Below are 12253 nucleotides of genomic sequence, written 5' to 3'. Positions count from 1 at the left end.
TGTACCTATCGACCCGTATCATAAAGCATTAGTTATATACATTAAGTACATAGTAATTGAATCCTTGCCGCCTGCTCCGCGAAAAAAATATTATTATAATAAGGGCGATTACGCTTCAATAAACGCAGAATTGGCATCCATTAATTGGGAGTGTGAGTTCTCCAAACGCAGTTTTGTCGAATGTATTGATTTCTTCTACGAGACCTATGAAAGGCTAAGAAGTAAGTTCATTCCTAGTAAAAAAATACACTCGGGCTCATACCCCGACTGGTTTTCACTTCCACTCAAAAAGGCAATAAGAGAAAAGTACAAATATTTAAAAAAATACAAGATATATAAAAATAAATCTGACCTACTTTCCTATAACGTCTTAAGAGACAGAGTTCGAAAACTTGAACAGGATTGTTTTGATGCGTATATGAGTCGGGTGGAGGAGAACATAGTGAAAAATCCCAAGCAGTTCTGGTCATTTATTAGATCGCGCTCCGGCTCCCATGGGATCCCCAGTAGCTTAAAATATAACAGCAAAGTTGTTAACACTGGTGCCGAGATATGCAAAGCATTTTCTGACTATTTCCTAACCACGTTCTCGTCACCAAGTGATAGAAATGATAGCAACCGCGATCCAAGGACTAACCCTAGAGTTAACTCCACAGCCACCCTGTCTCACATTGAAGTTAATCCAGAAATACTTATTAATATTCTATTAAAATTAGACCCTTCTAAGTCCGCTGGCCCTGACGACCTATCAGCACAATTTTTAATCAATTGTGCTAAAACTGTTGTTGTCCCTATTGTGTTACTTTTTAAACGTTCATTTTCAGAATGCACTGTTCCTTTATTATGGAAGTCAGCCTACATTACTCCAGTCCACAAAAAGGGGGCTAAAACCGACATAATTAACTATAGGCCCATTTCTAAACTATGCATATTGTCTAAGGTATTAGAAAAGGTTGTTTATAATCAGGTATATGAAACTCTAAAGAACTATTTTAACCTTGATCAACATGGGTTCCTTCGGCGTAGGTCCACTGTGTCCAATCTAATTATTTTAAATGATTATGTCACTGAAGCGATGGATAGTGGCTTCCAAGTAGATGTAATTTATACCGATTACTGTAAGTGTTTTGATAGAATAGACCATTCCATATTATTATCGAAGTTGTGCGACATAGGGATTCATGGGGACTTACTAAGATGGTTCTCATCTTATATAGATAACAGATCACAGGCTGTTGTCGTTAACAATTATATGTCTGGATGGGTAACGGTGCCGAGCGGAGTCCCTCAGGGGTCGCTGCTTGGACCTTTGCTGTTCAATATATTTATTAACGACATCAGCGACTGCTTTATTCACTCTAAGCTCCTATGCTTTGCAGATGACATGAAAATTTTCAGCAAAATAAAATCAAATCATGATTCTCTACTAGTCCAGTCAGATCTGGTGCGACTTGATGAGTATTGTAAAGCCAATAAGCTTGACTTAAATCCATCTAAATGCTTCTCATTAACTTTTTCACGACAGCGTAATCAGATCCCTACTACCTACACGCTCAGAGATCAAGTATTGAATAAGGTTAATTTCATGAGAGATTTAGGTGTAATACATGATTCAAAACTTCTTTTCGATATGCATATAGATAATATTGTAAGTAATGCCTTAAAATCATTGGGTTTTCTAATGCGTAACTCTGGTCATTTTACTCAAGCTAAGACGCTGAAAGTTCTCTATTGCTCTTTAGTTAGGAGTAAACTGGAATACGCTTCCCAAATCTGGAACCCCTGCTATAGAACCTACATTGATAGAATTGAACGCGTTCAAAAAAAGTTTCTAAAATTTCTTAACTTTAAACTCAAATGCCCTTATGACTCAACTTACTACTACAGTATGTGCAAAAAACACCATTTGATACCGTTATATAAACGTCGTGAGATAGCTGACATCACCTTCATTCTCAATATCACAAGTGGTAATCTCGATTGCCCCGAACTGCTTCACAAACTTTCATTTAATACGCCTACTCGGTCTAAACGTCATTTTCCCCCTCTTTCAGTTAAATGTGTTTCATCCAAATATAGGCAAAATAGTTTTTTGATTCGAGCCAGTCGTCGCTTAAATAATGTGACAAGAGAGCTAGATATTGACATATTCAATTGTTCCATTCCTTCTGCGAGGCGTAAATTGGCGTCAAGCTGCTTCAATTGAAAATACTGTCAGGTAGTTGGTATGTATGCCCGTGCCCGAAGTAGGTATAGCTTCCAGATTTCTAATTTTTAAGTCCAATATATTTATTATAAGATATTTCATTGATCATAATAACTGCAGTTTCTGTTTGCTACTCAATATGTATAAAATAGATTGTTAGGTATTAATTTACTAATTTACTATACAATTTACAAAATAGAAATTGTGTCTGAAAATAACTTCTGTCTACGTTTTTCTAGTAATATTCTGGTGCTTTATTTCATTTCAAGCATGGTGTAACTTATTTTAAATACAGTGAACATCCCTATACATAACGTTGTTAACATATTACTGCATGTGCCTATGTAAAATAGTGCGTGTTATTTAACTTAATGTTAAATATTAAGATGTTGCTATATGTGAGATCCTATAATTGGCTCTGTGTCACTATTTATGTTGTTATTAGCATAGTTATAGCTGTTGGTTCTCCATGTAAATAAAATAAATAAATAAATAAATAAATATTGCTGTCATACTGTTGGTTTAAAAAATTGTTGCTTTGTTTATAATGAAATAAGTGGCTCTGTGAACTGACTCGCGAGTCCAAACTCACCAGTTTTTTTCAAAAACTGAATCTACATTATTTGAATTGAGTTAAATTATATGTTGTTTCTAGAATTGATATTTAGATTTTCTCTTATTTTAATTGAATGAATTGTATTTATTAATTTAATTTTTTCGTCCAATTTAGTAATAATTTAATAATCTTTTATAACTAAATTTAATTAGTTTTAAGTTAGTTAAGGAACAAATTTGTACGCCCATAGGCAAAACACACAGTTTATATTTGTATATTAAGACCCTTTGTATCACCTGTGTTATACAAATAAATGTTATTCTATTCTATTCTACAAATAAAATCCATGTTCATAGAATGTTGAGGAATGCGACCTGAGGTGAAAGAGGCTTCGTTCGACATCCGTGCGCACTCGTTTAAACAATTCTGCTAAGAATAAACCACAACAACATTATCAAGTAAACATTACAGTTAACCTTGGACCTTTTACGGGTTAATTTAACGTTCTAAATATAAAAGTTACGGGCCAGCGTACGTAAATAGAGTAGATCCTTTTGGTGATGAAATAAAAAATGTTTTATTCCTTTTACAAGCAGTGTTTACAGTCTTTAATCTAGGCATGGGGTAGCGTGTCAAGCCAAGTTCAAGGAAATGTAACTAGTCAAGCACTAGCCGTGTGTTTAACACGCATCATTTAGGGCCACTTCTGGCTCATTAACATACGTCGGACTCCAGCGGGCATTTTCGTGGCATGTCAGAATGATAGGTAAGGTTCGCAAATTAATCAATTCACTTTCGAGTATTTGTACTTAGTATTTGGTACCTAGTATTTATAATGTGAAATTCCAAATATCATAGCAACTAACTGCGTTATTTTTAAACGTACTTGGACTACACATAAGTCAAAATGGCGAAAAAGTTCGTTTGGCTTTATCACTGTCACTCAGATAATTGCAGTTGTGAGAAAGGAACAAAACACAAATGAGTTAACTGGGCATGTCAAGTTCTATGAACACAGCTCTAAGGCTGTACGTTAGTTAGGTGTTTATTTTTTTATATCCTTTAAATTTTAAATAAAAATAAGATTGAATAGTCTGTGTTATATTTGATTTAATTTACATTCATGGTACATTTGTAGGTATATTATGAGAATATATTATTAATATTTTTTTCCAAATTTCTTGGCAGTCAAGGTTCTTCGTCGGCTTGTAAATATCCATTTTAAATGGGAGAACGATCTTTCAACATCGACTGAAGTTATTGGCAAGTATTTGCATTGCTCAAAATGCTGAAGAGTGTTTTTGTGGCCACTTCAGTGGGCTATCAGTCATCACTTCAAAGAGTATTTACACATTAAAGATGAATAAATGATAACGGGTAACTAATTTAATTAACTATGTTACAAATACTAGGTACATTATAATACTCGTAAGTTAAGATTTTTTTGTAAACCTTACCTTGCCCTCAAACTGCCCCCTATAGTCCGACGTTTGCTCATTAATAACTTAAAATTATAACAAAGACATAAAATTCCGCAACCTTTATATAAAGAATTATAAAGAATCTTTCAAAACCAGTACATGAAAAAAAGGTTAGGGAAAACAAGAGCTTGGCATTGGCAGTAACTTCATGTCAGGATTGTCGAGCCGCGTCGGACGCACGCGGCCGGCGGCGCGGGAAACGGAGACCGCCACCGCTGCCGATGTCGTCCAAAACAGATTCATACAACTATGTCGTTGTTGTATGTTATAGAACTATGTCAGGCCATACCTGGTGCTGTAGCTTCCTCAAGGCAGGCGGCGTGGCGCTCGCTTCTGTGTCACACGAAATCGTCCTCAGCAAGAGAGGAATGTTGCTGGAATCCGTTAAGTCTGTATTGAATTGTTCGCCTCTACGCCTTCAGCCGCTTGTTTTTCTTCTTTCTAGAACTATGTTAGGTCATACCTGGTGCTGTAGCTTCCTCAAGGCAGGCGGTGTGGCGCTCGCCTCTGTGTCGGACGATATCGTCCTCAGTAAGAGAGGAATGTTGCTGGAATCCGCTAAGTCTGTATTGACTTTGTTCGCATCTACGCCTTCAGCCGCTTGTTTTTCTTCTTTCTAGAACTATGTCAGGTCATACCTGGTGCTGTAGCTTCCTCAAGGCAGGCGGTGTGGCGCTCGCCTCTGTGTCGGACAATATCGTCCTCAGTAAGAGAGGAATGTTGCTGGAATCCGCTAAGCCTGTATTGACTTTGTTCGCCTCTACGCCTTCACCCGCTTGTTTTTCTTTTTTCTAGAACTATGTCGGGTCATACCTGGTGCTGTAGCTTCCTCAAGGCAGGCGGTGTGGCGCTCGCCTCTGTGTCGGACAATATCGTCCTCAGTAAGAGAGAAATGTTGCTGAAATCCGCTAAGTCTGTATTGACTTCGTTCGCCTCTACGCCTTCACCCGCTTGTTTTTCTTTTTTCTAGAACTATGTCGGATCATACCTGGTGCTGTAGCTTCCTCAAGGCAGGCGGTGTGGCGCTCGCCTCTGTGTCGGACGATATCGTCCTTAGCAATAGCGGCGTGTCGCTGGAATCCACTAGCTCTGTGTTGGCTTCGTTCGCCTCCGCGCCTTCACCCGCTTGTCTGTAAAATTTTCAAATACTCTTTAATTTAAAAAAATATCTTGTGGCACCTTTTGTCACTGCAATTTAAAAAAAAGAGCCAATAATCTTCGGTTTGACAATTCCGATGTTAAAAGACTTGGGTATCCGAAATCTCCGGCGCTAGTCATTCTTAACAATTGGACGTAGTTCTGCAAACCAACTCCTCGAAAAAATTTTGAACATGAACATGAAGTAAAAATTTGAATAGAGATTTAGTGTGGATTGTTTTCAAGTTTAGATTGCATGATATTTATTTTTTATTCAATAACTAGGCCAACTATTTTTTTAAACAAATCCGCTCCGTGTAACCACCATCCTTGCCACACACTGAAACAGGCATAAAACTCACAAGTAAAAAACTTTTCTTTTTGTTTTGTTTCGGGGCTTAACCAGCCGAAGATAAATAAAATTCAAATTTGTTCTACAATGCGGCATTTTCAAACGGACGCCCACGACTGTTTGGATCGAAATAGAGCTAGACAATTTATATGTTGCTGTTTCATCAAATGTTTATAACAAATAAACGGAAACTAGGTTTTACTTTACTAATAAACAAACGTTATAGACGGCACTGTTTGTGGTAAACATACCATTTTCATTTCAACAATTTTTTTTACTATAACAATTTACTATCGGGACTGAGAACTTATTGGTGGTGTGAGATGGACCAACTATAATTATTATTTAATTATTTACATTTCTAAATAAATTAACATGCTAAACTTTCCAAGTATCTACAAAAATTTTGCTTGACAGCTACTCAATACAAAAATGAATTGTCATACCATCATTGACGTGAGAGGTAGAGCTCAAATATGTATTGTACCGCGAGCTACTCACAGCGCGCTGTTTGACAACGTCAATGCCGCTTTTTTTCAATACCGGGGAATTATGTATTGGGTAATATTTAAAGCGGGCGAGGTATATTTATGGAGAAAGGATAACTGTCTGATATGTGTCAGCTAAGTGTCAGTCATATGGACCGTTTTCCTAAGTCAAAAATGTATTGTGAGCTTCTAAATATATTCCATCGCTGGGTTAGACAGCATGTCGGTGTACCGTCGGGGAGCACTTACTGTATGAAGTAGTGTATGTTGACGTAGTTGGGCGCGGTGGGCGCCTGCGCCGCGGCCGGCGCGGACAGCGCCAGCGTGCTGGGAACACTTACTGTATGAAATAGTGTATGTTGACGTAGTTAGGCGCGGTGGCGACGGGCGGCGAGTCGGGCGCGCGCGGCGCGGTGGGCGCCTGCGCCGCGGCCGGCGCGGACAGCGCCAGCGTGCTGGGAACACTTACTGTATGAAGTAGTGTATGTTGACGTAGTTGGGCGCGGTGGGCGCCTGCGCCGCGGCCGGCGCGGACAGCGCCAGCGTGCTGGGAACACTTACTGTATGAAGTAGTGTATGTTGACGTAGTTAGGCGCGGTGGCGACGGGCGGCGAGTCGGGCGCGCGCGGCGCGGTGGGCGCCTGCGCCGCGGCCGGCGCGGACAGCGCCAGCGTGTTGGGAACACTTACTGTATGAAGTAGTGTATGTTGACGTAGTTGGGCGCGGTGGGCGCCTGCGCCGCGGCCGGCGCGGACAGCGCCAGCGTGCTGGGAACACTTACTGTATGAAGTAGTGTATGTTGACGTAGTTGGGCGCGGTGGCGACGGGCGGCGAGTCGGGCGCGCGCGGCGCGGTGGGCGCCTGCGCCGCGGCCGGCGCGGACAGCGCCAGCGTGTTGGGAACACTTACTGTATGAAGTAGTGTATGTTGACGTAGTTGGGCGCGGTGGCGACGGGCGGCGAGTCGAGCGCGCGCGGCGCGGTGGGCGCCTGCGCCGCGGCCGGCGCGGACAGCGCCAGCGTGCTGGGAACACTTACTGTATGAAGTAGTGTATGTTGACGTAGTTGGGCGCGGTGGCGACGGGCGGCGAGTCGGGCGCGCGCGGCGCGGTGGGCGCCTGCGCCGCGGCCGGCGCGGACAGCGCCAGCGTGCTGGGAACACTTACTGTATGAAGTAGTGTATGTTGACGTAGTTGGGCGCGGTGGGCGCCTGCGCCGCGGCCGGCGCGGACAGCGCCAGCGTGCTGGGAACACTTACTGTATGTTGACGTAGTTAGGCGCGGTGGCGACGGGCGGCGAGTCGGGCGCGCGCGGCGCGGTGGGCGCCTGCGCCGCGGCCGGCGCGGACAGCGCCAGCGTGTTGGGAACACTTACTGTATGAAGTAGTGTATGTTGACGTAGTTGGGCGCGGTGGCGACGGGCGGCGAGTCGGGCGCGCGCGGCGCGGTGGGCGCCTGCGCCGCGGCCGGCGCGGACAGCGCCAGCGTGCTGGGAACACTTACTGTATGAAGTAGTGTATGTTGACGTAGTTGGGCGCGGTGGCGACGGGCGGCGAGTCGGGCGCGCGCGGCGCGGTGGGCGCCTGCGCCGCGGCCGGCGCGGACAGCGCCAGCGTGCTGGGAACACTTACTGTATGAAGTAGTGTATGTTGACGTAGTTGGGCGCGGTGGGCGCCTGCGCCGCGGCCGGCGCGGACAGCGCCAGCGTGCTGGGAACACTTACTGTATGAAGTAGTGTATGTTGACGTAGTTAGACGCGGTGGCGACGGGCGGCGAGTCGGGCGCGCGCGGCGCGGTGGGCGCCTGCGCCGCGGCCGGCGCGGACAGCGCCAGCGTGTTGGGAACACTTACTGTATGAAGTAGTGTATGTTGACGTAGTTGGGCGCGGTGGGCGCCTGCGCCGCGGCCGGCGCGGACAGCGCCAGCGTGCTGGGAACACTTACTGTATGAAGTAGTGTATGTTGACGTAGTTGGGCGCGGTGGCGACGGGCGGCGAGTCGGGCGCGCGCGGCGCGGTGGGCGCCTGCGCCGCGGCCGGCGCGGACAGCGCCAGCGTGCTGGGAACACTTACTGTATGAAGTAGTGTATGTTGACGTAGTTGGGCGCGGTGGGCGCCTGCGCCGCGGCCGGCGCGGACAGCGCCAGCGTGCTGGGAACACTTACTGTATGAAGTAGTGTATGTTGACGTAGTTGGGCGCGGTGGCGACGGGCGGCGAGTCGGGCGCGCGCGGCGCGGTGGGCGCCTGCGCCGCGGCCGGCGCGGACAGCGCCAGCGTGTTGGGAACACTTACTGTATGAAGTAGTGTATGTTGACGTAGTTGGGCGCGGTGGCGACGGGCGGCGAGTCGAGCGCGCGCGGCGCGGTGGGCGCCTGCGCCGCGGCCGGCGCGGACAGCGCCAGCGTGCTGGGAACACTTACTGTATGAAGTAGTGTATGTTGACGTAGTTGGGCGCGGTGGCGACGGGCGGCGAGTCGGGCGCGCGCGGCGCGGTGGGCGCCTGCGCCGCGGCCGGCGCGGACAGCGCCAGCGTGCTGGGAACACTTACTGTATGAAGTAGTGTATGTTGACGTAGTTGGGCGCGGTGGCGACGGGCGGCGAGTCGGGCGCGCGCGGCGCGGTGGGCGCCTGCGCCGCGGCCGGCGCGGACAGCGCCAGCGTGCTGGGAACACTTACTGTATGTTGACGTAGTTAGGCGCGGTGGCGACGGGCGGCGAGTCGGGCGCGCGCGGCGCGGTGGGCGCCTGCGCCGCGGCCGGCGCGGACAGCGCCAGCGTGCTGGGAACACTTACTGTATGAAGTAGTGTATGTTGACGTAGTTGGGCGCGGTGGCGACGGGCGGCGAGTCGGGCGCGCGCGGCGCGGTGGGCGCCTGCGCCGCGGCCGGCGCGGACAGCGCCAGCGTGTTGGGAACACTTACTGTATGAAGTAGTGTATGTTGACGTAGTTGGGCGCGGTGGCGACGGGCGGCGAGTCGAGCGCGCGCGGCGCGGTGGGCGCCTGCGCCGCGGCCGGCGCGGACAGCGCCAGCGTGCTGGGAACACTTACTGTATGAAGTAGTGTATGTTGACGTAGTTGGGCGCGGTGGCGACGGGCGGCGAGTCGGGCGCGCGCGGCGCGGTGGGCGCCTGCGCCGCGGCCGGCGCGGACAGCGCCAGCGTGCTGGGAACACTTACTGTATGAAGTAGTGTATGTTGACGTAGTTAGGCGCGGTGGCGACGGGCGGCGAGTCGGGCGCGCGCGGCGCGGTGGGCGCCTGCGCCGCGGCCGGCGCGGACAGCGCCAGCGTGTTGGGAACACTTACTGTATGAAGTAGTGTATGTTGACGTAGTTGGGCGCGGTGGCGACGGGCGGCGAGTCGGGCGCGCGCGGCGCGGTGGGCGCCTGCGCCGCGGCCGGCGCGGACAGCGCCAGCGTGCTGGGAACACTTACTGTATGAAGTAGTGTATGTTGACGTAGTTGGGCGCGGTGGCGACGGGCGGCGAGTCGGGCGCGCGCGGCGCGGTGGGCGCCTGCGCCGCGGCCGGCGCGGACAGCGCCAGCGTGCTGGGAACACTTACTGTATGAAGTAGTGTATGTTGACGTAGTTGGGCGCGGTGGGCGCCTGCGCCGCGGCCGGCGCGGACAGCGCCAGCGTGCTGGGAACACTTACTGTATGAAGTAGTGTATGTTGACGTAGTTAGGCGCGGTGGCGACGGGCGGCGAGTCGGGCGCGCGCGGCGCGGTGGGCGCCTGCGCCGCGGCCGGCGCGGACAGCGCCAGCGTGTTGGGAACACTTACTGTATGAAGTAGTGTATGTTGACGTAGTTGGGCGCGGTGGGCGCCTGCGCCGCGGCCGGCGCGGACAGCGCCAGCGTGCTGGGAACACTTACTGTATGAAGTAGTGTATGTTGACGTAGTTGGGCGCGGTGGCGACGGGCGGCGAGTCGGGCGCGCGCGGCGCGGTGGGCGCCTGCGCCGCGGCCGGCGCGGACAGCGCCAGCGTGTTGGGAACACTTACTGTATGAAGTAGTGTATGTTGACGTAGTTGGGCGCGGTGGCGACGGGCGGCGAGTCGAGCGCGCGCGGCGCGGTGGGCGCCTGCGCCGCGGCCGGCGCGGACAGCGCCAGCGTGCTGGGAACACTTACTGTATGAAGTAGTGTATGTTGACGTAGTTGGGCGCGGTGGCGACGGGCGGCGAGTCGGGCGCGCGCGGCGCGGTGGGCGCCTGCGCCGCGGCCGGCGCGGACAGCGCCAGCGTGCTGGGAACACTTACTGTATGAAGTAGTGTATGTTGACGTAGTTGGGCGCGGTGGCGACGGGCGGCGAGTCGGGCGCGCGCGGCGCGGTGGGCGCCTGCGCCGCGGCCGGCGCGGACAGCGCCAGCGTGCTGGGAACACTTACTGTATGAAGTAGTGTATGTTGACGTAGTTGGGCGCGGTGGCGACGGGCGGCGAGTCGGGCGCGCGCGGCGCGGTCGGCGCGGACAGCGCCAGCGTGCTGGGAACACTTACTGTATGAAGTAGTGTATGTTGACGTAGTTGGGCGCGGTGGCGACGGGCGGCGAGTCGGGCGCGCGCGGCGCGGTGGGCGCCTGCGCCGCGGCCGGCGCGGACAGCGCCAGCGTGCTGGGAACACTTACTGTATGAAGTAGTGTATGTTGACGTAGTTGGGCGCGGTGGCGACGGGCGGCGAGTCGGGCGCGCGCGGCGCGGTGGGCGCCTGCGCCGCGGCCGGCGCGGACAGCGCCAGCGTGCTGGCGCCGCTCGATGCGTCATCCGCACTGGATCCCGTACCGCCTGTTACAAACCAGAGATCGCATTATCATTAAGTCAACAAGAGTCCTGGGTGGTGGGAACCTATAATTGGCTCTTTGTTATCTATATATATAACTATTGTACAATTTATAGCTGTTGGTTCTCCGAACAATAAATAAATAAATAAATAAATAAATAAGAGTAGGCAGAATAAGTAGGAAGATTTCCTAGAAAATCCATAGGTCTCAAAAGGAACTTCGGAGATTGACGGTCCCTGCCAGACAAAGCACCTGCTTATCTCTTTATTTGTGATGTCTACACAAGAAACAATAGACTGTAACAGCAACGCACCTGCTTGTATATAAACATATTCGCCATCGTTAATGTCCTGCGGCACTTGGTCGTAGTAGGGCTCGTCCTCGGGCCCGGCGGGGATGCTCTCCAGCGAGGCGGGCTCCCCACCCGTCTCGCCGGGCGTGTCGGGCGTGGACGCCTCCTCGTCGATAGAGAGCGGCGTCGCCGCCCCGCCGGAGCGTTTGCGCTCGGATGATAGAGAGTTTATGGATTCGTAGCTTTTCACCTAAAAAAGAAAGATTGGTCAGAACACACAGACGATAAAATAAATAATACGACGTATGTATAATAGAGATATTCTTGATCTATGTAAGAACAATTAAGCTTGCTCGCAAAGATAATGCTTTTAACTGGTGCAACACCGGTTAGGCTTCAGCAAAATCTTAAGACTTGAGGAAATCAGATTGCTGAAGACTGTTTTCAAGTAACGTTTATATTTGCTAGTGTGTGTGCCATTTTCGGATAACTAAACTAAAACTAAAAATAAACTAAACAAGGCGTTAATTTTTTTTCTTTTTTTTACACTACAACAGTCTCAACAATAAGCGATTTAGATAATTCGACCCTAAATTTAGGACAAAGAATGCTATTTCCAGTGTGAGTTAAATACAGTTTCCTCATTCGGTAATTTTTGTTACGCCACACGACTGCGGTCAACATTGTGAGTTATGCATAGCATAACTATGCACAAATAAATAATAATAATAATAATAAATATTATAGGACATTATCACACAAATTGACTAAGTCCCACAGTAAGCTCAATAAGGCTTGTGTTGCGGGTACTTAGACAACGATATATATAATATATATGTCGGAGACAGATCGGCTATTAGTACGGACGCTCAATTGTAGCGCAGCGCGCGAACAGCTATGATTGGTCGATCGGGTAGCTGACGTCACATCGAACCAGCTAGCCCCACTTCGTGCGCTAGGATGGAGTCG

At 49.7% G+C, this 12253-nt stretch overlaps 1 protein-coding gene across 1 annotated transcript in view; it reads right to left on the bottom strand.

Moving 5' to 3' along the window:
• LOC133524374 (breakpoint cluster region protein) overlaps positions 1-12253 on the bottom strand; it is a 56263-nt gene that overhangs the window by 26933 nt on the left and 17077 nt on the right. The window contains exons 5-7 of the mRNA XM_061860356.1: positions 11306-11534; positions 10840-10996; positions 5232-5373 (exon numbers count right to left, since the gene is read on the bottom strand). Of these exons, the coding sequence (XP_061716340.1) occupies positions 5232-5373; positions 10840-10996; positions 11306-11534 (528 nt within the window). The remainder of the gene's footprint in view (positions 1-5231; positions 5374-10839; positions 10997-11305; positions 11535-12253) is intronic.

The sequence above is a fragment of the Cydia pomonella genome, chromosome 13, assembly GCF_033807575.1.
Source record: "Cydia pomonella isolate Wapato2018A chromosome 13, ilCydPomo1, whole genome shotgun sequence".
Taxonomy (NCBI): Eukaryota; Metazoa; Arthropoda; class Insecta; order Lepidoptera; family Tortricidae; genus Cydia; species Cydia pomonella.
The sequence above is the reverse complement of the archived record's forward strand: the minus strand, read 5'-3'. Positions and strand labels throughout refer to the sequence as shown.